A 24493-nucleotide genomic window follows, 5' to 3' on the forward strand; every position below is an offset into this window, starting at 1 on the left:
GATGACCCGTTGTTCATAGCCGTGCTAGTAGGTGCGAAAAAAAAAATATGAAAGAATAAAAGATAAGAAGGCAAAGACGCCAAGACCACGTGACGTGTCGGCATCCCACGCCATCGGAACATTGAGGTGGACAGTATCTTCACATCTCTTCACCTCACTCCTCAGCTACAGCACCACACCCGTAGGGAATCCGCTTATCCCGACGTCTAATTATACGGCATCGAGAATATCTATATTACAGTGTTAGAAACAACTTGCCGGCTTCCGGATTTGAAACAGAAGGGTTCGCTCAAGTCAAGCTTGATACGCCGTCACTCTCTAACCAAGCCAAAAGTGACCTCAATCCTTTCCGCGCAATCTTCGTTGCATTTGTTTTCTGTTCAGTTTAGCCCAGGAAAAGTCAAATTGCAGCATATATACCAAGATGTCAGGTCTCGATGTTGAGGCTCTCCTCGAGTCCACAGCCGCTCCGCCATCTCAAGACCCTCCCCGTTCCCAGGACCGCGATGACCGCTCCTCCTCGAAAACTGACAGCAATGACCGCCGGGACCGCGATCGGTCACAAGAGAAGGACCGCAAGCGCAGGGACCGCAGCCGTGATCGACGTCGCTCGCGAGACATCGATGGAGATGAAGACATGAAGAGCCCGAGAAGCGAACATGGCAGTGCTAACGGAAGCCATAGAAGCAGAAAGAGGAGCAGGAGTCGTGATAGCGAACGCCGTCGGTCTCGTCGTGACCGCTACGGTGACGACTACCGTTCTGGTGGCGACTTCTACCGTGGTGGTGGACGGGCTCGCACTCGCTCTCGGTCGCCTTACGATGATCGCTATTACCGCCCCTCGGGCCGCTCCCGTCGCGATGAGCGAGATGAAGAAAGACGCACTCGCCGTGACCGCAAACGAAGCCCGAGCCCGAGAAGCCGCGAGAGGACGCCGGAACCTACTGAGGATGAGCGTGACAGGCGTACCATTTTCGTTCAGCAGCTTGCTGCGCGGTTGAGAACTAAGGAGCTGATTGCGTTCTTTGAGAAAGTCGGACCTGTCAAGGAAGCCCAGATCGTTAAGGATCGTGTCAGTGGGCGGTCTAAAGGGTGAGTTTATCTCCTTCCCAGATGATAAGGACAGCTGTGTACTGACTTTCACCAGTGTCGGTTATGTCGAGTTCAAAAGCGAAGACGCCGTTGCGCCCGCTATCCAGCTTACCGGACAGAAACTTCTAGGAATTCCCATTATCGCGCAATTGACTGAAGCGGAAAAGAACCGTCAGGCCCGCAATCCTGAGGCCAGCAGTGGCAACAATCACGCTGCTCCATTTCACAGGTTGTACGTGGGTAACATTCATTTCAGCATCACTGAAAGTGACCTCCAGAACGTCTTTGAGCCTTTTGGCGAACTCGAATTTGTCCAGCTGCAAAAGGACGAGACTGGTCGCAGCAGGGGTTATGGGTTCGTGCAGTAAGTTCTACTCCTACATAATCTACTCATACCATCAGTAACTGTTGCTAACACTGTGTATAGGTTCCGTGATCCTAACCAGGCTCGTGAGGCATTGGAAAAGATGAATGGATTTGACCTTGCTGGTCGAGCAATCCGCGTTGGCCTTGGCAACGATAAGTTCACTCCTGACTCGAACGCACAACGCATGCAGAGCCAAGGTGCAAACCAACATAACTTCCAGGGCTCTCTTTTCTCGGGTCACGGAGGACGTGGTGTTCAAGCCGGCGGTACCAGCAACTTCGACCGCGCTGGTGGCCGTGACTCCGAAAAGGGGGCCGGTGCTAGTGCATTGGACGATACGGATGTTGCCGGTGTAAATTTCAACAACTACAGTAGGGATGCATTGATGCGCAAGCTTGCAAGAACAGATGAACCAGCCGAGCCTGCTGCCGACGACCAGCAAAAGGTGCTCCGTCCCAAGACTGAGGCCAAGCCTCTGCCTGTTAACGTCAACATGGCAAGTCGGTGTGTCATGCTCCGCAACATGTTCGACCCCAACGAGTAAGTTGTCCTGTCATAGCTCTCTTGATCGATCTCTGGAAGCTAACAATCTCACAGGGAGGAGGGCGAAGCTTGGATTAAGGAGCTGGAGGATGACGTTCGCGCTGAGTGCGAAGACAAATATGGCCATGTTGTTCACATTGCACTAGATCCCAACTCGCAAGGCGATATCTACCTGAAGTTCGACCGCGTCCAGGGTGGCGAGAACGCTATCAAGGGCCTGAACGGGCGTTTCTTCGGTGGTCGACAGATCACCGCCCAGCCCGTCGTCGACGCTGTCTACAGCAGTCTGTTCTCCCGAACCAAAGCGATCTGAAGTATATGACATCGGCCTGCGCCTACCATGACCACATACGGGTAGGTATTACATCTAATTTGTCTCTCTTACCAGGTGCAATCTGTGACGGCCGGACCACACTTTGGCCTTTGAACTGTTGAGCGGTTGCTTCGGCATGGTGCTTGGCTTGGATGACACTGCCCCTGGTAGGTGCCAGTCTTCTTGACATCTTACCCTTTATGGTTGTCTATCAGGCCGAGAGGCTCGTGGAATGATCTTGTCTATAGGGATTTGTACATTGCGTTAGCGCCAAATAGTTTTTTTCGTAACCTTGTTAATTGACAATTGTCAGTCATGAAAAGATTGTTGTAATTTTAAGCCACCTAATTTTTTCATCATCTGAGTCTTTCACTAAAGTACTGCCAGCGCTTTGTAGATGTCACCATACAGTTTCCGTTGATCCCCTTCCTCAAGGATGAGAATGTATAACATCCCATAAATCATTCCCAACACAACACCCTATAACAAGGACACTGATTAATAGAATGGCACTAACTGCAGCAGGTCTACCTCGTATATTCCGTGTGTGAACTGATCTACAAAGTATTATACATACAAACCCCGACTGTTCCTTATATATATTGGTAGTCTGCTGATCCTGGCAGGACTTCCCACATTACTGGAAGGGACACACGAAGCATTATCCTGGTTCTTAGAACAACTTATAGTATCTCGACAGTGTGTCCATCTGCTGATCTGTCGGCTAGTAGTATTATTTCCTGCTACTTACTAGTACCTAGCATCCCACGATACCCATGACATCCATGACATTTGCCCCAGAGTGTATATTATTCCTCGCACTCAAACATATACTCCCCAAACGGTAGGAAATCAATCTCACGGACAATCGAGGAACTTGAGAGCAATATGTACAGTATTTCCATGCGATGTTCATCTAATCCAGTGACAGAAGGAGGCTTGGGAAACCATCCCAATTACTTCACTAAGTTGATGAAACAGGACACATCATTATTACTAGTTCTTGCACCTCAGCCTCAGCTCACATCATCATTCTTTTTCCGTCTTCGTATTCAGCTTACATGGCATACATCCTCTGACTCTTCCCATGCGTCTGCTTACGTACGGACATTGGGCTACAACATAGACTTAATGCAAGTCACTTAACAGCTAAACTACGCGACCATGGCTAGCCACGATCACTTCATCAATGTGAAGGCCCCATAATTTGACCGATAAGAATTATCGGATCAGACCGGGGAGTTCTCCAATTGACGTGATGTGTTTATTCGGTGGAGTCAACTGGTAGCATCATATATGTATGGCTGCCGTTGTGCTGCTGCCACGTCTTCCTGCTTACTGGAGAGTTTCTGACCGCTATGATAAACTCATAACGGTAGCTAAGCAACGTTATTCTCTGTAACTTTGATCCAATTGTTCTTGCGAGTAAGTAAATAGTTTAATAGGAAATCTCAATGTGTGTTTTGTTGTCAAGTTGTGTAGTCGATGGACCTGGGATTAGTGTAGTGAGACATTGATCGAGAGCGCATACGGTGGATGTTCTCATCCTATTCCAGGGATCTGTTTGTGTTTTTGAAGAAATGATGAAACAGTCTAGAATACCACAGGTGGGATTTGTTTGTTCTCTTTCTGTCTGCTGCTCCTTCAAAGTAGTCGAAGAAAGGTGAACAAGACTCTGACTTGATTACTGGTGAGAGGAAAGGGGAAGAAGTTGGAGATTTCCCCCCTTAACAAAGGACCCAGGTCTCAAGTCTGTTGCCTGAAGTATACTTCACAGCGTGCAGCACACATTGCAGTTGAATTGCTGCGAGGGAGGGAGAGACAAAACAAGAAGCAGTGGAAGTACTAAGAGTAGCAGAACAAGTACTTAGTAGTCAGAAGTGCCGTTGTGTTTCTCCGCCGCGCTGATTGCTCGGCCCGCAAAATCAGCAGCCCCCGCGGATTCCCGATAAAAGGCAAAGAACCTTCTTCCTGCTTCGTGTCCGGCACCCCCCTTTGTGTGCTCGTGTTTTTCTACTTTGCTCTCCCAGACTTTTTTCCATAGACATCATCCTACCAATGCTTCGGCCTTCATGATTGGGTCTCCCGCCAAGCGAGTCTCCGTCCAGGCCCGGACCCTGGCTGACAGTTATCGTGAGTTCGCCTCCTCCCCCAGATTTCTCTTATCTCCGCGCCTTTCTTGCGCCCAGCCAGATCGGCCTGGAGTTGCATGGTCGTCCTGCATTCGCGTCTCACCATCCCCCCTGGCTAACCTTTTCTTGTCTTCTCTCTAGTCTATATTATCTGGTCTCGGCATCGTCGTTACTCGACCAAGTACATTGTTCCTGACGATATCCGCCCCACCAAGCGTCGCGAGTTCCACGACTATTTCGTCACTCATCTGCCCTCGTCCTCGCTACATCCGGATCCCCGAGGTCCTTTGGCCCCCTTCCATAAACTCCCTCGTGCAGAGTCAGTCCCCCATACGGGCGAGATCTCGCATTCTCCGGCCGCATTCCAGCCCCTTGTCGACCGGGACACCACTGTCGTTCGCATCCCACTGCGCAGTGCCAAACACCACTTTGGTGCACACAGCTCCCGAGGCACCCGGCCCTACAATGAAGATGCCTACCAGGCTGGTGTCATCGATATACCCGCCTTTGCGAAGCGTCCACCAGCCTCTTTGACGATCAAGAAGACTGGCACTATCCCTGTCCCCAGAGAGAGCCGCGGGGCCGACACCGCGAGCGGGGATCCGCAGGTCTTCTATTTCGGCATCTTTGACGGCCATGGCGGAACGGAGTGCAGTACTTTTCTGAAGGACTGGCTTCATGAATATATTCAGGATACCGCAGCCGCCTTTGAGCTACAGTCGAGTCTCCGACAAGGCTCAAGCGGCCAGTTTCCGCGGGGCGCGGATCCCTCATCCGGAGCGCTGCCAATAGTACAAGGCGGTAACTCTAAGCGTATCGGAGAATTAGAGAAGATCCTTGTGCAGAACTGGAAGACATTGGTTGGCGGCTATTTCAAGAGATTTGTTCCACCTCACTTCACACATGCCGGAAAACAGAACTCGACGACCGATGTGGATTCTGGCATGGGAGTCACCATTGAGGAGATCTTGGAGTACGCCTTTCTCCGGACTGATCTGGAGTTCGTTTCGGCACAAGCGGCTAAAAGAGACGATGAATTTACAAAGGTCGGTCAGCCAATGCATCAGGATGATATTTTGTATGGCCCAAGCCGCTCCCGATCGTTGAACATTGGCGGGGTCAATCGCTTCAAGGGAGGCAGCACGGCCAGTATTGCGCTCATCTCAACTCCGACGCCCGCTCCGTTTTGGCACCCCAATGCCCCATCTAGCCTGCTTGTATCGCATGTTGGAGATACCCGAATCCTCTTGTGTTCCACTTTGACTGGCCAAGCCATTCCGGTCACGTCCAACCACCACCCCTCGTCGCCTATTGAAGCTTCCCGGTTACGACGTTACGCGACCACGTTTGTGACAGACTCGTTTGGAGAAGAGCGGATGAGCGGGCTTGCCAACACTCGATCTTTTGGGGACGTCCAGTCCAAGCGCATCGGTGTCTCGGCAGAGCCAGAGATCCGTCGCATCGAGATGGGCCCAGCCGAGTACTCATTCTTGGTACTCATGTCGGACGGAGTCAGCGGCACGCTCCTAGACCAAGAGGTCGTCGACATCGTCAAGGAAGCCAAGACCCCCGACCAGGGTGCTTCCGACGTGGTCAAATTTGCGACTGAGGTGACCCGTGAAGGAGACAATGCCACCTGTCTGGTAGTCCGATTAGGCGGGTGGGAGCGACGGCTAGAGGGAGGACTGGGCAGCTTGGGGACAAAGGAGTCTCGAGAGTGGCGTCGGCAAGAAGCGACAGATCCGCGCAGGTCACGGAGATGATAATGAAGATTTTTCTAACATTTGATAGAGAATATGCCTGTTTGTATATAGCTTATTTCTTCTGCTGCTCGTTTGGTTCGTGCTGCTCGACAGAGCTTTGCATAGTTCACATCTGTACATACGCAGTCTTTGACAACTAATTTCTTTTGTCTTTCCTACACGCCACTATCTTAGTATGGGGGTTTGAGTAAAGGATTAGTTGCAGGTTGAATTTTAATTGATGTATGGGAAGGGTAGATCAGGGTCCACGGGCAACTAACTCTTGGTCGGGACCGGCCCGGAAGAGGATGTAAGGCTGGCCGCAAACAGAGAACAGCTTCTCCTGACCACCCGCCTCTTTAAATCTTTCTCATCATCACTTGGCTCCTCTTGGAACTCATTGTCGCACATTGACTCTTAGTTTCTGTGATCAACTGTCTTGATCAGCGCAATCGCACCACTCCCCGGATTGCGGCGGATGAATTAAGGTGACCGCATCGTGAGTGGCTCCTTCTTATCACCCCCCAACCTTATCGCCAAATCTCACACATGGCCATTTTCCTCTCCTGACCAACTTGGACAGACTGTCTTTCCACGCGCTGTTGAGATAGTCACGACTTCCCTTCTGTTGGCTCTCTGTACAGTGACATTAATCTCTTTTGTTCACTCGAATCCTGTGGCCTTTGGCTTCTGACCCAGGCGCGTCGCAAAAAAGCAGAAGGTACGTGTTCCACAAAGCTTTCAGGAGAATCTCCGGCGCCGTCGTCTTCTCTCACCCCATCTAAACTTGCGTCGACCTCGTGGTCCATGTCTAGTGAGACAGTGTGAGACGTGCTAACCTTACTGTCTCCATCTCTCTAGTCTTCTTACCCGACTGAGTTTGGCTGCTCCGATTGACTCGAAGCTTGCTTCGGACACGGTCCACTCGCCGTCCTCGTGGAACCCCTCGGATAGAGCTTCTCCTTCTTCCGTCAACTCCCCGTCGCCCAGGCGTTTTTTCCTCCGGAACCTCCTACAAACCAGTTCTACTTTTGTTTCAGCATTCGTATAATTTTCACCACGATGGGCCCCCGAACTAGATCACAGAAAGCCGCCGCTGAGCTGGAGGCAACCGACCCATCGCCGGCCGTTAACGGGACCTTGCAGGAGTCGCCAAAGAACGGTGCAGCAGTCACTGCTGATGGGGATGTGGAGGAAAACGTGTTCCTTTTCGCTCCGAATTTGATCGGTAAGAGCTCAGCGACACTATTGCAGTCTGACAACACCTAACTTGGATGGGACTAGGATATGCGCGTGTTGTGTTGACGATGGCCTCCCTCTACTATATGCCTCTGCACCCGCGGACATGCTCCCTCCTTTACAGCGTGTCGTGCCTGTTGGATGCTCTGGATGGATATGCGGCGCGCTACTATAACCAGTCTACCACATTTGGTGCGGTGCTGGACATGGTGACGGATCGGTGCACGACCGCGTGTCTACTGGTCTTCCTGAGCTCCGCCTGGCCACGGTGGGCCATTATCTTCCAGAGCTTGATCGCTTTGGACATGGCCAGTCACTACATGCACATGTATGCGACTCTGAGCATGGGAGGTTCCAGCCAGAGCCACAAGAAGGTGGAGGCTAGCCGCAGCTGGGTCTTGTACCAGTATTACCACAGCAGGGTTCGTTGTTCGTTTGCGTCTCTTTCGGTCAACATGCTGACATGCGCCACAGACCGTTCTATTTATCTGCTGCGCGCTGAATGAGCTGTTCTTCATTGGACTGTACCTGCTCTCTTTCTCTTCCCCTACCCTGTCTCCCTCCCTCCTGCAGCCTGTGAGCACTGCCAGCCCCTGGAGTGCTGGGGCTCTGGAGATGGCGCGCGCCAACAAGATCGACAGCTTCTGGCCTTGGGTGATCACCGGCATATCGGCTCCCGTCATGGCTCTGAAGCAGTTCATCAACGTTGTGCAGCTGGTCAAGGCGAGCAAGTGGCTGGTGGAGGGCGACATTGCTAGCCGCAAGGCCATGCGCAACGGCAAGAAGAACTAAGTCTGTTCTGACAGTTCGTGGCTGAATTTGGCTTGTTCTAGCTACCAGTCAACACAATAATGCCCGTTGGGCTACGTTCCCGGGATCTGGAGGAGTGATGTATGTTCCCCGACCGGGTCAGATATTTTCTGCATGGCTCTGGTGCTCTGGCTGTGTCTGGACAGTTCAGAGTGATCCAGGAGTCTCCCTATAATTTCCGTTACCCCATGTCTCTCTTCATTTTCTATTTCTTTTCTCTGGCTCGAGGATATCGGTCATGTCTTAGTATATGTGATGGGCGGGACTGCGGCATATAAGGCTAGGTGTACAGACGTCTCAGGGCAAAAATGGGACGATATTGGAGGCGTGCTTTGTGTGATTCTCTACTTGCATGGCTTCTGTCTTTGTTTCAATGCTTTTTTCGTGTGATTAAATTGGCGCCGCCATCGTCGATAGCATTTTTAATCGGGACTACTAGAGTGGACACATTTACAGTGAGTCAGTGTTAATAATACCTGTAACTCCGGTGGTAAGCGTGGGTAAAAGTACACACGCCGCACTAAACCGGGGGTGGACTAGGGCCGGCAGTGGCTCCGGTGTCGGCGCGGGGAGCCTCGCCAACTGCCCCGCCAGTCCGTATAAGTTGTAGTTTATACCTCGCTCTCCTCCGCTCAAGCGTCCACTTTCCCCCGTGCCAGACTATTCCCCTACTTGCCCTCATCATGCCCGCCTTCAACATTGTCGTTTTCGCCGGTGACCACTGCGGTCCCGAGGTGAGTCCGCGCTGAGCCTATACCTTTATACAGCTCCGGACAATCGACTGACCCAATGCCAACGTCAATCTAGGTTACCGCCGAGGCCATCAAGGTTAGCAGATCATGCTCAGCTCCGAATTGAGCTTCGAGACTCCCTCAATGCTAACTATGCTTCACCACAGGTCCTCCGCGTCATCGAGAAGAGCCGCGATGACATCACCCTCAACCTCCAGGACCACCTGCTGGGCGGTGTACGTCCCATCCAAATCCCATGTTTTAACAGACCATAAAACGCTGACACTCCAACTATACAGGCCTCCATTGACGCCACCGGCAACCCTCTCACCGACGAGGCCCTGAACGCGGCCAAGAACGCCGATGCCGTTCTCCTCGGTGCCATCGGTGGACCGGTACATTCCCCCACCTCTCCCCCCGAATCCTCATTCTCATCATCAAACCAAGAGGAATTAATACCAACTAACTCTGCGAACAGAAATGGGGCACCGGCGCCGTCCGCCCGGAGCAAGGTCTCCTGAAGCTGCGCAAAGAAATGGGCACATTCGGCAACCTGCGCCCGTGCAACTTCGCCGCGCCCTCCCTGGTCGAGCACTCCCCCCTGAAAGCCTCAGTCTGCGAGGGCGTCGACTTCAACATCATCCGCGAACTGACGGGTGGAATCTACTTCGGAGACCGCAAGGAAGACGACGGCAGCGGCTACGCCATGGACACGGAGCCCTACTCTCGGGCTGAGATCGAGCGCATCACTCGCCTCGCCGCACACCTTGCCCTGCAGCACAACCCCCCTCTCCCCGTGTGGAGTTTGGATAAGGCCAATGTGCTGGCTACGAGTCGTCTGTGGAGAAAGACCGTCACTGAGGTCATGGCGAAGGAGTTCCCTCAGTTGAAGATTGAGCACCAGCTGATTGACTCGGCCGCTATGATTATAGTTAAGAACCCCCGTCAGTTGAACGGCATTATTGTTACGAGTAACCTGTTCGGTGATATCATTAGTGATGAGGCTAGTGTTATCCCTGGTTCTTTGGGTTTGTTGCCTAGTGCTAGTTTGAGTGGTATTCCCGATGGTCAGGCTCGCGTTAATGGTATTTATGAGCCTATTCATGGTATGTTCCCCCTCCCCCTCCTCCCTTATGAACTCTGCTAGGGTGGATGTATGGTTTGCTAATTATTCGGGTGCAGGCTCTGCTCCTGATATCGCTGGCAAGGGTATCGTTAACCCCGTTGCTGCTATTCTGTCCGTCGCTATGATGATGCAGTACTCTTTCGGTCGCTTCGATGAGGCCCGCGCTATTGAGGCTGCTGTTCGCAATGTCCTCGAGTCGGGTGTTCGTACTGGTGACATTGGTGGTAAGGCTACCACTAGCGAGGTTGGTGATGCCGTTGCTGCCGAGCTGGAGAAGTTGTTGAAGTAGGTGTAAACCATGCAACGAGTCTGCATGGTTGGGCTTGGCATGATGGGATGGTTGAAAAGTATTGATTGTTGGGCGGGTGACCCGCATGAGATATGACTGGATCTAAATGATGAATATAATAATTACATTACTACTACTACCCATGCTACTCTCGTGATCGTTTTATTGGTACTAGTACGTACGAAGTATAGGGGGAGAGTGTATGACAGCTGCTGCGTGTATGACATTGATGTATGTTGTAAAAGGGGGTATCTAAAACTCCGCGAAATGCTATCAATCGAGTCTGACAATGAATGACTACTTATCACCGAATCACAGGCTCGCCCATCCAATCCGGCTCCTCCAAACTCGTCACCACCTTGGAAACACCATCACGCTCCATATCCTCATGCGTACTGGCTCTCAACGACCGTCTAGCACTGTGTCTCCGGACACGACCATCCGCCGACGCCGACGGCGCATTCCCCACCCTCTTCCTCTCATCATCTCTCGCAAACACCTGGAACCCGCGCACATGCGTATCTTTGCCGTTTTGATGGTTCTCAATGATTCGCATCTGAATGACCATGGCCTTGAGCACGTTCCCCGCATACGGATCATCCTCGTCATCGTCATCGTCATAATCATCATCTTCTTCATCCTCATCCACATCAACGTCAGGATCCTCAAAGATGAATCCGCCTCTCCTCTTCCCCTTCCCCTTCCCCCTCCTTCCTGACTTCTTCTTCTTCTTATTCTTCCCTCCACCAGCACCAGAACCAGCACCACCCTGCCTCTGCGCACTAGTAGTAACCCACCCTCCACTCCTCCCTCCCACCCCCTCCAACTCCACATCAACCCATCCACACGGCCCCTCACCTTCCCAATTCGCAAACTCAACCAGATCATTTCCGCCCATGCCCGCCAGGAATGTCATCTTAGTAGGTGTATAACTCTCATCCATCTCGAAATCCAAATACACCCTGATGCGCACAATAGCCACCAGTTTGAAGAAGTGCAAAGTGAGGGTATGCGGCTGCGGACCATCGGATTGCCAGTACTGCGTTGGCGAGGGATGACGGAGGGCAGTCACGCCGCAGCCGGGCTTATGAGTCGAGACGGTCCAGCTAGCTAGGGAGGAGATTTCGCGGAGGTTAGCGGGGAGGGGGGTTGGGGATTTCTCTGCACATGAAAATCGGTCGAATAATTAGTTTATATGTTTTTAAATAGGTTGACTGATAGCTGTAAACTGGGTGGTGGGAAGGGTACATACCTCGCTCATGTAGCATCTCCGACTCACTACCAGCCTCCGGCTCAATCTCCACATCCTCTTCATCCTCCTCGACCTGCTCATCATGTTCCACTTCTTCTTCGTCTTCTTCCTCGATATCAGAAGGCCCCGCCACATCCACATCATGAGCAGGAAGCATTCCGTCCTCCTCGGAGATAGACCGCTGGAACTGCCGCTGTCGGTGCCGGGTACGCTGATGGGCGATAGAGCTGAGTGTTGTCTCATGGCTGAATCCGACCCCGTCATACTCTTCTGGGATAGCGTCGTCCTCTTCTTCATCGTCGTCCTCAACATCCTCATCGTCGTCCATCATCTGGTCCGCTGGGTGGTTGGGCGGACGGCCATGCACGCCGCGTCCAAAGAGGGAGAACAGGGCGGCCGTTGCGGCGGGGTTGTGGGCTGCATGCTGGCTGGGGTGGCTGTGGAGGGGATGATCGGGGTCAAAGGTTCCGGAGGAAGGGTGAAGAGTGGGAATGGAAAGGCCTTGGGACGGAGGGGTTTGAAATTGCGCGTGGTGGCCGAGGCGCGAGCGATTGGCGCGTTGGGGCGCCGGGGGTGGTTGTTGCGGTGCGTGGTGGGGGGTAGTGCTGTCGGAGGGGGGGGAGGTGTCTGGCGCGGGGTGTCGACGGAGGAGATGATGATGACGCGGCATGTTGGTTACAGTTTGGTAGTAGTCTATTGTGAATTGGCCATGGTTCGTGGGGTGATTGAGAGTGTTTGTTGATGCTGGATGGAGAATGGATGGAAAGCTTCATGGATGGACTGCCGTTATCAGTCACGTGTTTCTTATCGGGGTTGTACTATGTAATATACCTATGGGGTAAATGAGATGAGTTAGAAGCAGTTTAATTATTAGATCAGCTGATAGCTGAGATGTACAGAAAAAGTGTATGATACATAAGCAAGCACCTCGGAGCTTCGTCCGGTGGTGCACAAATTGTTCTATATGGCTTTTTTGGTGGTGAACTTCTGCCCGTATGTCACCCTCAGTGTTCAACGTCAACGAATCCGAGTTTCTCTCCCATCTTAATGCGCTGGCCCTTCTCAATGGTCCAGTTGAATCCTCCTTCGCGTCGGCCCTCCTCCCAGCCCGCGTCGAAGGACTTACGGGTGCCCACCGGCGCCTCGAACACCAACACGATTGAGCTACCAAGTTGGAATCCGCCCATTTCCTCACCACGCTGCAGAGGGTGACCTCCCAGGGTTTGGCTGGCGTGGAGGTAGGTAGCCTCAACGAATCCAGGGTACTGCTCACCACGCTTGGCCGCAGCGGCGGCTGCCATGTCGGCCGCGGTGTCCGTGGTAAGGCTATTAGTACGCAACTCTGCGTCAAAGTTCACCTTGATCGAGCCAACGTTCGTGGCACCCACGGGGGTATAACTGAAGAAACCCCAACGCCAGCGGCCCAGCAGCACGACGCGTTCATTGAGGGTGAAGAGACCCGGCAGGTGGCGCTGCAGGTACGGGGACACCGAGAACAGTTCACCCGCAAAGTGACGACGGCTCTGCACCACCCACGGCACTGGCGAATGGAAGCGGTGGTAGTCACCCGGAGCAAGGTAGATCACGACATAGTAGAGAGCATTGTTGGACGTCGGCTTCGGGGCGTACCACGGCGCACCATCCCCACGAGCCAGGTCAGCCTTGACTTCGGCTTCTGCAGAAGCCTTGTAAGGGGTGGACGCATCGATGGATGCAGAACGCTTCCGGGCGCCGCCCTGGTCTCCTGCAAGGAGCGTAGGGAGCGTATAGGAGATGCCATTCATCTTGGCAAACTCCGCGTCCGCCAGTACTTTGGCTTCGGTTCCCTGGGCCGGCTCACCCTGGTGGTCTGTGAACTTGTCCGTGTGGTCGGCATGGTTCGGGGTCGCGGCACCCAACAGGGCGTCCAAGCTGTATGTGACACCCTTGACCTGCTCGACTTCACCACGTTCAATCAATCCAAATTGTAAGATACGTCCATCGGAGGGTGCAAGAATAGCGCGAGTGTCAGGGTCCAGAGGCCGAACACCGGGTTTCAGTTTGCGATAGAAAAAGGCTGCCAGGTTGGGATAGGTGTGAAGGTCGGGTTCCTCAACCTCGTCTAGGTTGACACCAAAGACCCAAGAGTAAAGTTTAAATCCTGGAACACGGAAATAATAAGGCAGCTCAATCTCATTGAAGCGTCCCCAGAGCCGCGATATGGCCTTGAGCGGCAAGGTGGACATGATCTGGACCTGCCATGGTCCGCTCAGTCGGTGCTTTGGACGGGGAGGAGCTTTTTCGAAATCAAAAGTCTCGCCAGCAGCTTCTCTCTCTGCACGTTCACGTTCCGCCCGCTGGGCCTTGTAAAACTGCAGCAAGCCAAGCAAGCCGATACCGAGACCGACGGGGATGGGATACCATTCGACTTTGGTGTTTCGTAGGGCAAAACGGAGTCGGGAGCCAAAGGTGCTTCGAGGGGAAGGGTTTTCGTGGGAATTTTGATGCTGATATTGTTTCCAGGACTGCGAAAACTGCCTGGCACCGGTCTTACGACGACCAGTGGCCCGCAACGAGACTTCCATCAATCCTACCTTCTCCCCATGAGGGGAGACTGCGAACTTCCGGCAACACAGGGCAGAACGGCTGGTCAGGCACAGGGCCATAATGCGGTTCTACTCGGAGCAAGTCATCCCAGAGGGGGGAAGTAAAAGCAACAAGTGCGAAACACCTGCCCTCTGATCACGGAACCGGGATCAACCGAGGAAGCAGCTGTGATTGCAGGATGGGATCGTCAATCTTATGACAGTCAAAACACAAAAACCCGTGATCGGCATCGGTTTGCTGCTTCACCGCCGGGCAGAATCCCCTCCGTCCGCGCGGCTTCACTTGTCATTATGGTTGCCTGTGTCCGGTCGATCTATTTTCGATCTGTGTTGTTGGGTGCTTCGTTGTTCTGGACAGCTCGTGGGCGTGAATGTGATATCGTGTCTGACTGACAATTCTAGCTGTTCTGCTTCATATTGCTTGGCTCGTGTGGTTCTGGCCAGTCACATCTCAGGGTTGAAAAGGACACCGTCATCATTCCGGCTTCTTGTATACTTCTCCCGCGGTCCCTGGCTGTCTGGTTCATGCACATCAACTGCCACTTAGCACTTGTTCAGATTGTCATTCTGTGCACTCGACGTGACTGATCCAATTCCTATCAGTTACTTCTTATATACTCTGCTGTCTCTCTTACAGTGAGCATTGCGACTACGATTATGCGCCTGTGATCGTCTACTCCCAACATCCCTCCGCAAGGACAGAACAACTCCAGGATGACCGCGTCTTCTGAGAACCAGCCCGCTCTGGCGGAATCTCCACAGAGCATAGCACTACATGTGCTATGTCCATCTTTACCTCCTCCCAATCGATTCACTCTCCACGACATCTCCCCGTCCATCACCATCTCCTCTCTCAAAGCTCGAATCGCGCAGACCATTCCGAGCGAACCATCACCTGAGACTCAAAGGTTGATATACCGGGGAAAGCCCCTGACGAACGATGCCGTAGCACTGAATGATGTGTTAGAGTCATCAAATGTGCGCATACTCTCATTTCCATGCTCCCCATGTAGTTGGCAGATACTAACAGTGATGCTTTCCCAGGATACCGAGTATTCCATACACCTCGTCCTTCCTCCCGCCCCAGCTCCCCATGCTTCAACTTCTGCCCGAGCTCCTGCTCCAATTCCGCGGGGAGCCTCAGGACATCCCGCACCTCAAAGTCCATTCGCATCGAACCGATTCACGCCGCAGCACCTGCCCCACGGACAAGAGATCAGGTATCGAGGCCCCGCATTGCCCGCGGTTCCACATGAGGCGGAGATCGGACTTGCTCTGAGGCGGAATATCGAGGCTATTCGCCGACAGATTGACATGCAGGAACGGGGCGGACCGTTGGGAGGCGTCGCGGCAGGCACCGCGGGGGCTACTTCCACGACTACGACAGCTTCGTTTGCTCAGCAACCTGCATGGCCGCACGTAGCCCCCGGTCTGTCGCACCCAGGACACTCGTCCGTCTCGTCTGATTCCACATTGGCTTCCGGCCTGTCGGGGACAACCAATGCGAATAGTAATCTCCCCGAAGAAGTCCGATTGCGCCTACAGATCCTCAGAAACCAGATTGCGTTTGGCGAAGAGCAACTGAACCGAGGGGTTGCGCCCCCAATGGACCATATCATTCGCATACGTACACAATTGTTCGCTCTGCTCGACGACCAATATCAGAACCCACATGCTGAACGTGACGGCTCGATTGAATCGTTGCTTACTCGCGTCTTCAACATCTATACCCGCGCCGATCAGCTCCGCGTCTCGCAAGCTCGAACCATGTCCACACCTGTTCTATCTGGACCTCCCAATCCCACACCAGGGCAGGCTCCTCTATACCTCCTCTCGTCTCCAAACGGCTATCAAGCCTTGGTTGCATCTCCCCGCGGCGCAGAAACGATGCAGTCTTCTCTCGATGCGCTCCGAGCCATGCACTCCCCAACTGGAACCTCGGCGCCTCGTACGGGTGCCCCGCCGGAAATTCACAACGCAAACGCAGTTGTCATGGAGAACATCGTCCGACAGGCCGTACTCAATCAGCGCCTCGAAAATAACGGACAGTTGAGCTTCACGCGCAATCTCCGACGCATGTGGCTATTTGTGCGCTTGTATTTCTTCTGCTACATGTTCAGCGAACCGGGCACATGGTCCCGCGTGGTGTATGTGACTCTGGCCGTCCTCGTCTCGCTCCTGTCAGAAACCGGGGTCCCACAGCAATTGTATCGAATGCTTGTGGCGCCAGTGCAACGACACCTGGAAGGACTGGTTCATTTCGCTCCGGACGAGCCGGCCCCAGCACCATCCGACACGCAGTCAACTGGCCAAGAGAATGTTCCTCTTGCTCAGCCAACCGGACTGCGACACCAGCTGCGACGCGTGGAACGGTCCTTGGCGCTGTTCATTGCAAGCTTGGTTCCCGGCGTGGGCGAGAGACAGGTGGAAGTGCGCAACGCTGCAGAAGCGGCCCGGAACGCAGAGCGTGCGAGAGAGGAAGAAGAGCGGCGTCGACGGGAGGAGGAGGAGGAGGAGGCCACCAACGCAGGCACGACTGGTGAGGCACAGACACAGGCTCAGCAGAGCGGCGAGAACGAAGAGAGAGAGACGGGCGAGAACGCACGCAACACGATACCCCCAACTGAGAATTAGCCATAGCGGAACTATTAGACTTGTACTGAGTATACTCGGTGATTTGAAACTTGAGTTCATGATGTATTGATAGTTGCGATCATATTTCCATACCGCCTAATGCGGCAAGATATCTAGTCTATTAGCGCAAATATATTTACTACAGCCTGAGTGTACTAGTTTATCCCCGATGACATCCACATCCACACAAAGCCCCTTCTATCTATAACTTACTTTCCCCCAAATCAGTCTCAACCGACGACTCCACACTAGAAGTCGGGGTAGCCGACGGCCCAGCCATGGGGCCCGTATCAAACGACTCATCACCATCGAAGTGCCTATACCAGCGAACAGTTAGCAACCAACCACCATCCCATACCAAACCAAGACAAAACCAATAAAGAAGAAGAAAAGAACAGAACAGAACATACCATCCCCTCTCCGCCCCACCACTCAAAAACCCACAATCCCCATTGCTCACACACTCCCACCCCCCAGCAACTCCCTTTCCACCCTTCCAATCAGGAACTTTCACCCCTCCATCTAGCAGTAGTACCTCCGTCCCCGGCGCAAGCTCACCCCCTTCCCTTTCCCCTTCTCCATCCTCCCTAACACCCTCCCCTACCCTCCTCCTGACAAAGGTACTCACCCCCGCCGTATACACCTTGAAATCCTCAACCGAAGAATCCCCCGGCATATCCCCCGTCAAGGCCCGTCCCATAGCGATCAGCGGGGCTGCATGCGAGCAGATCAGGATAGCTTTGCTGGTCCGTTGAGCAGGAGGGAGTGATTTCTCGATAGCGGAGATCTCCTCGTCGACGGAGGTGATCAGGGCTGAGAGGGTAGTTGCGACGCGGTCGTGGAGTTGGGCGATGGTTTCGCCGCGGGTGGAGGGGTGGAGGATTGGGTTATAGGTCTGTGAGTTTTGTTCATTGGATGGGAGGATGGTAGGGAAGTGGGTGGATAGGACTGAGGCCGGTGCGGGGGTCGGGTGGTGGAAGAAGGTTGTTGGGCCGAACCATTCTCTATGTAGTTTTATGATATGGTTAGTATCGGCTTTTGTATTGTTTAGTTGGAGTGGAGGGAGGGGGCAACGTACCCCAGGCCTGGTTCAGTGCGGACGGTTAAGTCGGCGTTGGTGTCGATTGCGGGGGGTTCGTTGTTGGTACCGGGGGTGGTGTTTGCCTGCTGCTGCTGCTTCAATGCTTCGACGGTGGGTTGGATTGTCTGCAGACATCGGTAGAATGGACTGCTGTAGATGCGGAATGGCTTGGGGGATATGTTGTCGCTGGTGAAATGGGCGGCCAGTTCGTGGGATTGGCGCACGCCGTGAGAGGTTAGGGTTGGGTCTGCTGGGTTACCGGTTGGAGTAGGGAATTGGGCGTGGTAGGTGCCGGTTTTGTAGTCGATTGTCCAGTTGAGGCGGTGCTGGAGATATATTGTTAGTGTTGGGGATAGGATATGGAGGGGGAATGATGGGGGGTAGTGTGTGGTGGGTGCGTGGACTTACGCCATGGCGGGTGAGGTATATTGTGTCTAGAGGCATGTTTACAGGACTCAAGTATAGGGTTTGGAGAAGATAGGGAGTGAGTGAATGTAGTTGTGAGTTGTGCCGGTTGAAGATGGTGTTGATAAATGGATAAGGCAGATGTTGCGGGGAAACTTGGGGCGGCGGTCAGACCTCGGCCCGGCCAAGTCTTAGATCTACTCTGCAGCTAATGATTACACTACTTGCACATGTTGTAGAACAATAATGATGACTGGAATCAGTTCATTCGCGAGATCACTCGATCAATAACTATCTAGACATCTCTGCCGGGTATCGATCCAACTCCGCCAAGCCACGAGAGTTCATCCCTCGCACCACAAACTAGATCCTCGCCATCAAAAAAAGGCATCCAGGGTAAACTTTTTAGTAGAAGAAACCGAGGAGCTTGCCGGCAACGTGCTTGCGGCGAGCCTCCTCGTGGTCCATGATACCAGCGGAGGTGGTCAGGACGACGTAACCGAACTGACGGGAGGGCAGGAGCTGAGTGGCCCACTTCTCGAGGTCACGGAGCTGAACGGGGTAACGGGGGTTGATGACACCGCACTTGTTCAGACGGCCGTTGAGCTGGATGACGATCTTGCCGGAGCGGTGGTCGTCAACCTCCTCGAACTCGCCAATGTAGCCTGAAGAAGGAGAGATAATCAGCAATTTGTTGCGGTGATTTAAAAGTTAACCAAACACAGAAGAAATAAAAGAGTTCCGGAAACTTGTAAGATCGCCGCCATGTTGTAAACAACACTTGTCAATATCTCGGGCACTTAAAGGGCGAAAGCCGTGGTTGGTCTATAACCGTCGCCTAGTTATCAACCCGAATTTTTCTTCGTCACCTCCTTGACGGATCGATCTTGCAAGTGCCCGGAACTCTTCTTTTTCTTGTAGCGTTTGGTATTGCGGAGACATGAACATACCGTGCTTCTGCATGACGGAAAGGAACTTGATGATGACCTTGGAGGAAGGGCGGATCAGGACCTGACGGCGACCGCTCTTCTCGGCGTTGTTGATGGCGTTAAGCGCATCGTTGAGGACGGAAGTCTTGACCATTTTGACGGTGTAGAATCGAGATTCTCAAATCGAGGAATCGAAGGATATGAGGTATCTAAATATTTACGATGCCCAGTCCTCACACCATCGGTGAGGAATTGGGTCCATAATAGTCAGCCACCAGTAGTCCTCGAGCGCAAAGAGTGCCCCTTTTGCATGAACAAGGGTTCTTCAGCCCGTGCCGTAGTGAGGAAAGCGTATCACCCGGTCCTCCGATCATCGTATGCTGTCGGTTACTACACCAGCAAGGTCGAATATGCGGATTTCCATGGTGATTGCTCCCTCAGACTAGCTGGGAGGCTGTAGAATAGGGCGAAATAACGATTGATACATACCTCGAGGGATGTGTCGACGACGTCGGTAAGATCGAGTGTAGGAGGAAGAATCTCGCGGATCTTTTGGAGGTGAGAAGTTTTCGCTGTGCGGCCGCTAGGGCTGCCGATCCGTGCCCTTATCAGTCACGTGTTTCTCACCGCTTCTACTGATGCCTCAGGCAGAAACGTGTTTCTCGGCCTTTCGTACTAAGAACATCAAGTTCGACTCTCATGAACAATTTCAGTAGGAAATAATTTCGTTAGGGCTCTTAAAAATTTTCGACTTCATCGTATTTACTGTGCAGGCCGGATATTTGACTCGTGCATAATAATGTAATGCCACATCCCATATCTTGGGCTTTGATCACCATGGTAATGGACTCGGGTATGAATACAAGTCTATCCCGACAATCACTCGGTTACGCATTACTATTTGCTCTCATGATTTTCTTGCTTTTTACCATTCTCTATACAGGTCTTTTGGTAGGATGAGGTGATACGTGGAGCAGGGTCAAGGGATTCGTGACAGTGTTTCTCAAAGGGGGTTGGTTACATGACTTCTCGGGCATACATGATAATGCTAAAGAACCTCTGTCTAATTAAAACTGATGTGGGGGCGCAAAGATGTGGCAAAGTGGATAGTAATAGTAGAGGAGAAGATCGAAACAAAAAGGCCGGAAGGAAAAGTGCAAACATGCATTGCGAGATGTCATGACAACAGGGGTCCGAAAGCAGGGGGTTCGTGCCGGACAGAGGGCCGAGGTGTTGGGGAGGGGAAGAAGGGGAAGGTGCGGGGGGAAGGGGTAGGGGGTGCTGTAAAGGTGTCATACATCGGTGATAGGGAGAGGGTCGTTGGGCAGGGATGGTGATATACGGGTCGGTGGAAACACTAGCCCTTATGCGCTGATTCACTGGGCACAGCCTAGTGAACCCTAGGATTTGAGCAATCAGTAGCACAATGCGACTTGGGTTCCCGTGTGGGGACGGATACTCGGGGGAGCAGCAACAGTGTCGTTGCTACCCTGAGAGCACCAACGGATGAGGTCGTCCTCCTAGGGGTGCGGTCTCGGAAACGAGCACCTGGGTTTGAATAGCAGCACATAGCAGCGGCTTACGCCATAGCAGCGGCAGTGGACATCGTGATTTGACGCTTGACCTGCTCACGAGTCCACCGGGCGGTGTCAATGGTACGGGATCCAAACTCCCTGTTGGTCCTCGTCTCACGGACCAGACTGGTGACCCAGTCGTTGCGGAAGTAAGCAGCAAACTCGCCGTTGGGGAAGGCATCAGCCAGATCACTAAAGCATGTTAGTCACGGGCCAGAGGTTGTGAGAGTGAAGAAAACCTACCCAATAACACCCATGGTTGCCCTCATCAGACCCTCGCTGCGGTTGAAATCCTGGGAAATGGTGTGGAGCAACTGGAAGATGTGATCCACGAAAGGATGCAGTTGGGAGACTATTATCACGTTAGTGAAGTGTTCGTTGCTACATTTATGAAAATAACGTACCCTGAGGCTTGCCCTTGTAGGACAGGAGGATACCACCCCAAGCATCCATGATACCCTCACGCAGCGAGACAATGTACTCTTGCATCTCGGGAGTCACGTCGTTGCTTGCCGTCACAACAGAGGCCTGGTGAAGAACCTGGGCAACAACGTTGAGGTAGGTGTCGAACTGGGTGCCAATAGCCTGAGCAATATCACCGAACGTCTCAAGGATGGCAGGCTTCAGCACGTTGGTCGAGGACTAAAGCAGTGTTAGCAGTTGTGTGTTTTCATGTAGCGAAAATTGGTTCCTTACCCTGAGGATTGTGAGAAGGGCGTTCATGAAACCGTCGCAGTAGGGCTGCACCCGCTCGTTCAAGGCACGCGAAATGTCGCTGACCAGGCCGATGGCCATAGAGCAAAGACCAGGCTCTTCCTGGTTCTCCAGGGCCTTGTACAGGAAGGGGGCAAAGTTGTCCATGTATTTAATGAAGTCATCCTCCAAGGCACCAGCAATGGCACCGATCGTGGCGAACACAACATCAGGGACACTGGACTTGGGAGGAACAGTGGCCAAGATCTGAAGCATGACCTGCATGATGCGGTCGGCTTGGGGCTTGATCTCAGTCTCGAGTCGTTGAACGACAGCCTAGAAAGTCAGTCACAGCCGGAGGAATGCCAGACATGGGATAAACATACAAGTACAACGCTAGTAATGCTGGTCTGCATCTCTTCCAAGGTGATGCGGTCCTCAACGCTGACCACTTGTTGTTGCATGGGGATGGTGTGCTCCAGGCGCTGAAGCATGACGTCGGAGAGGTTGCCCACAAGGGGAAGGCTGTCATTGGCAGCGTTGGTCACAAAGGAGTTGAGGACCTCGTATCCAGCAGTGCGGAGCTGGTTGTCTGCATCTTGTCTGCAATAAAGTTAGCGCCTGGCTTCAGAACAGTGACATGGGGATACAGTATGGACTTACCTCTCAGTAAGAGCAAGGAGCGACTTGACACTGTCCTCAAAGTGCTTGGACAGAGGGTTGGTCTGGGCACCGTAGTCGCCGGCAAAACGATCGGCAACGTTCATCAGGGCCCAGCAGCAGGAGCTGGCGATCTTGGGAGAGCTTGCCAAGCCGTTGAACAGGCAAGTGATGAGGGGTTGGAGGTGCACGTCAGGGTCAAGGGTTTCAGAGCAGAAGTCACAGACACGGCCAAGAGCGTAGGCGACCGAATCACGGACCTGGATGGAGCTGTCCTGCATCATGCCGACGAGGACGGGAAGAGCCTGCTTGATGAGAGGCTCCAGGACCTTGGGATCGGGGCCATCCATGATGGCGCCAAATGCCGCAACTGCAGCATCCCTGTGGCGCCAATCCTCGTTACGGATGTTCTCCTCGACAAAGGTCAAGACAGGCTGGATCACATCACCCTGCACGCATTGAGCGTAGAGCTGCAGGGCCTGGTAAGCAGCGCGAGAGACGTTGTACTCGTCGTCCGTGGCATCCTCATCCTGTCTGCACATAGCCTGCAGGAGGACGGGAACGACTTCCCGGCAGGCGACGCGGGCGAATCCAAAGAAGGGGCGGACCTCAGGGAGACCCTCTGCTTGTGCCTGTTTGACTCACAATTAGCCACGATATCCACAGCATAGCTGTTTTCAGATGGACAAGACTTACCGCCGCGTTGTCATCCTCAATAGCGTACTCCTCCTCACAAACGGTGCACCAGAATTCAATGGCCAGCTTAGCCACATCCTCCTCCTCGCTCTTCATTCCCATGATCGACAGGCCAAACAGAGCCTTCTCCATGTAGAAGCGCATCTTATCATAGTAGGCGCCCATAATACGGTTCAGGCAACCGAATGCGCCCGCCTGCACACGCAGATCATCGGCCTGTGTCGCTTCGCACACCACCTGCATGATGTAGTTCCGCTCACCCTCGTTCTCCATGTTCGACCGCACGAAGTCAACGGAATCACTGAGAGCCTTGATGGCGGCGAATCGGATGTCCATGTTCTGCTCCTCGCGCCGAGCACCCTGAACGACGGCGGTCAGGATAGCATTGGAGTGGGCAGCCAAGCTCTCGCGAAGCTCAGCATCCTGGGACTCGCAAATGAAGCCGATGGTGACCAGGGAGGCCTGCTTCAGTTGATCGGAACCACTCGCGACATTCTGGACGAGGATGTTCATCAGCTCCGGCCACTCGTTCCGGGGAAGTTCGATAGCAGCGATAGAGACGATGAATTGGGCGGCAGACTGGCCGGCGCGGCCGTCCTTCGAGTTAAGCGTCTTGAGGCCAAGCTCCTTGACCTGCGCCTTGATTTCTGGGGTAATTTGCTGTAGCCATTTTGTTTGGACCTCCTGGAGCTTTGCGAGGTCTCTGTAAGTAAAAGCGTTCTTCAAAGCGATACCGGCAGCGGTACGGATGTGGGACGCGGAATCTTCGTTTGCGAGTTCCTGACCGAGTGTGACAAGGTACTGGGCCTAAAGTCCGGCAAAAAAGAGTCATGATTAGTATGCTTGATACAAGACCAATTACTAGCAACGGGACACAAGTCCAGAACTTACGAAGTCAACCTCCGCCGCGTGGGCCAACTGCTGTTCGGCATGGGAACGGGCCGCCGCATCTATAGTTGCCAGCAAAATAGCCTGTTAGTGATTTTGATGCCTTAAATCTAATAACATACTCTGAATACAAGAAGGGGCGGGAGCAAAAATTACCTGGCGAGAGGGTACTCTCCAACACCTGAGTGACGTTCATGTTGCCGTATGCGGAAAACCGAAGCAAGCGATCACAAGCGAAAAGGACAATAAAAAAGAGAAGGTGAAGGAGCTGTTCTGACTCAAAGAGAAAACAAAGCAGACAGAACCACTAGGCTATTTAAAGACCGTCCACAACAAAAGAGTGGTAGTGTGGACAGGAGATGGGGGATTATCTCTGGAGGATGGAGGGCAGAGGTTGTTTTTGTGGATTATGACGAGGCATGCACCAGGTCTTCCGGGGGGGTAGAGGAGGGCGAAAAGACGGCGGTGGTGCACGCCAGGACCAAGCAAAACAAGAGGAAAAAAGAAAGCCCCAGGGTCGGATAAACAGACACGGACGGGGGGTAGGATAAGAAGACAAGGATGTCGAAGCTATGCGGATTGAGGAGAGGGGAGAAAAGGAAGTACTGGGGGGAGGAAGTAGCAAGAAGCGAGAAGGAGAGAGAAAGAGAGGGATCAATAATAATGTGAGGGCGATTCCCTTCAATTTGCAGTTCCAGCAGAAGAATGGACG

General features: G+C 53.1%; 10 protein-coding genes across 10 annotated transcripts; 5 read left to right on the forward strand and 5 right to left on the reverse strand.

Moving 5' to 3' along the window:
- Positions 1-152: 152 nt before the first annotated feature.
- Positions 153-2563, forward strand: BO88DRAFT_404595 (putative RNA splicing factor (Pad-1)). Its single transcript, XM_025706664.1, has 4 exons — positions 153-1092; positions 1148-1456; positions 1520-1999; positions 2057-2563. Exons 1-4 carry the CDS (start codon positions 425-427, stop codon positions 2313-2315), a joined length of 1716 nt encoding a protein of 571 aa, XP_025563380.1. The 5' UTR covers positions 153-424; the 3' UTR covers positions 2316-2563.
- Positions 2564-4304: 1741 nt separating this feature from the next.
- Positions 4305-6506, forward strand: ptcA (type 2C protein phosphatase PTC6). Its single transcript, XM_025706665.1, has 3 exons — positions 4305-4448; positions 4474-4476; positions 4589-6506. Exons 1-3 carry the CDS (start codon positions 4388-4390, stop codon positions 6208-6210), a joined length of 1686 nt encoding a protein of 561 aa, XP_025563381.1. The 5' UTR covers positions 4305-4387; the 3' UTR covers positions 6211-6506.
- Positions 6507-7251: 745 nt separating this feature from the next.
- BO88DRAFT_339180 (CDP-diacylglycerol--inositol 3-phosphatidyltransferase) lies at positions 7252-8220 on the forward strand (the record flags this gene model as incomplete). Its single annotated transcript, XM_025703016.1, has 3 exons — positions 7252-7417; positions 7474-7850; positions 7903-8220. The coding sequence occupies 3 exons, from the start codon at positions 7252-7254 to the stop codon at positions 8218-8220; spliced, it is 861 nt and encodes a 286-aa protein (XP_025563382.1).
- Positions 8221-8864: 644 nt separating this feature from the next.
- Positions 8865-10425, forward strand: leu2A (3-isopropylmalate dehydrogenase LEU2). Its single transcript, XM_025712565.1, has 6 exons — positions 8865-8972; positions 9046-9066; positions 9137-9205; positions 9269-9364; positions 9448-10075; positions 10152-10425. Exons 1-6 carry the CDS (start codon positions 8922-8924, stop codon positions 10382-10384), a joined length of 1098 nt encoding a protein of 365 aa, XP_025563383.1. The 5' UTR covers positions 8865-8921; the 3' UTR covers positions 10385-10425.
- A 170-nt stretch (positions 10426-10595) lies between these two features.
- On the reverse strand, positions 10596-12346 carry BO88DRAFT_364886 (anaphase promoting complex subunit DOC1). The gene is made up of 2 exons (XM_025703997.1): positions 11637-12346; positions 10596-11545 (listed from the first exon to the last, which is right to left on the reverse strand). The coding sequence occupies exons 1-2, from the start codon at positions 12304-12306 to the stop codon at positions 10689-10691; spliced, it is 1527 nt and encodes a 508-aa protein (XP_025563384.1). The 5' UTR covers positions 12307-12346; the 3' UTR covers positions 10596-10688.
- Positions 12347-12484: 138 nt separating this feature from the next.
- On the reverse strand, positions 12485-14409 carry BO88DRAFT_404602 (phosphatidylserine decarboxylase 1). Its single transcript, XM_025706666.1, has one exon. It carries the CDS (start codon positions 14279-14281, stop codon positions 12641-12643), a length of 1641 nt encoding a protein of 546 aa, XP_025563385.1. The 5' UTR covers positions 14282-14409; the 3' UTR covers positions 12485-12640.
- Positions 14410-14528: 119 nt separating this feature from the next.
- BO88DRAFT_487710 (uncharacterized protein) lies at positions 14529-17279 on the forward strand. Its single transcript, XM_025712566.1, has 2 exons — positions 14529-15199; positions 15266-17279. The coding sequence occupies exons 1-2, from the start codon at positions 14936-14938 to the stop codon at positions 16853-16855; spliced, it is 1854 nt and encodes a 617-aa protein (XP_025563386.1). The 5' UTR covers positions 14529-14935; the 3' UTR covers positions 16856-17279.
- Positions 16921-18450, reverse strand: BO88DRAFT_364894 (phosphoglycerate mutase family protein). The gene is made up of 3 exons (XM_025703998.1): positions 18345-18450; positions 17934-18262; positions 16921-17859 (listed from the first exon to the last, which is right to left on the reverse strand). The coding sequence occupies exons 1-3, from the start codon at positions 18378-18380 to the stop codon at positions 17058-17060; spliced, it is 1167 nt and encodes a 388-aa protein (XP_025563387.1). The 5' UTR covers positions 18381-18450; the 3' UTR covers positions 16921-17057.
- A 296-nt stretch (positions 18451-18746) lies between these two features.
- On the reverse strand, positions 18747-19424 carry BO88DRAFT_387802 (40S ribosomal protein uS8; the record flags this gene model as incomplete). The annotated part of the gene is made up of 2 exons (XM_025704830.1): positions 18747-19006; positions 19292-19424. The coding sequence occupies 2 exons, from the start codon at positions 19422-19424 to the stop codon at positions 18747-18749; spliced, it is 393 nt and encodes a 130-aa protein (XP_025563388.1).
- Positions 19425-20707: 1283 nt separating this feature from the next.
- On the reverse strand, positions 20708-24165 carry BO88DRAFT_36840 (karyopherin beta). The gene is made up of 9 exons (XM_025704114.1): positions 23938-24165; positions 23785-23843; positions 22894-23700; positions 22201-22829; positions 21924-22140; positions 21541-21873; positions 21249-21486; positions 21088-21196; positions 20708-21036 (listed from the first exon to the last, which is right to left on the reverse strand). Exons 1-9 carry the CDS (start codon positions 23975-23977, stop codon positions 20850-20852), a joined length of 2619 nt encoding a protein of 872 aa, XP_025563389.1. The 5' UTR covers positions 23978-24165; the 3' UTR covers positions 20708-20849.
- Between the last annotated feature and the right edge of the window lie 328 nt (positions 24166-24493).

This window comes from Aspergillus vadensis (genome assembly GCF_003184925.1).
Source record: "Aspergillus vadensis CBS 113365 unplaced genomic scaffold BO88scaffold_10, whole genome shotgun sequence".
In the NCBI taxonomy this organism is placed as follows: Eukaryota; Fungi; Ascomycota; class Eurotiomycetes; order Eurotiales; family Aspergillaceae; genus Aspergillus; species Aspergillus vadensis.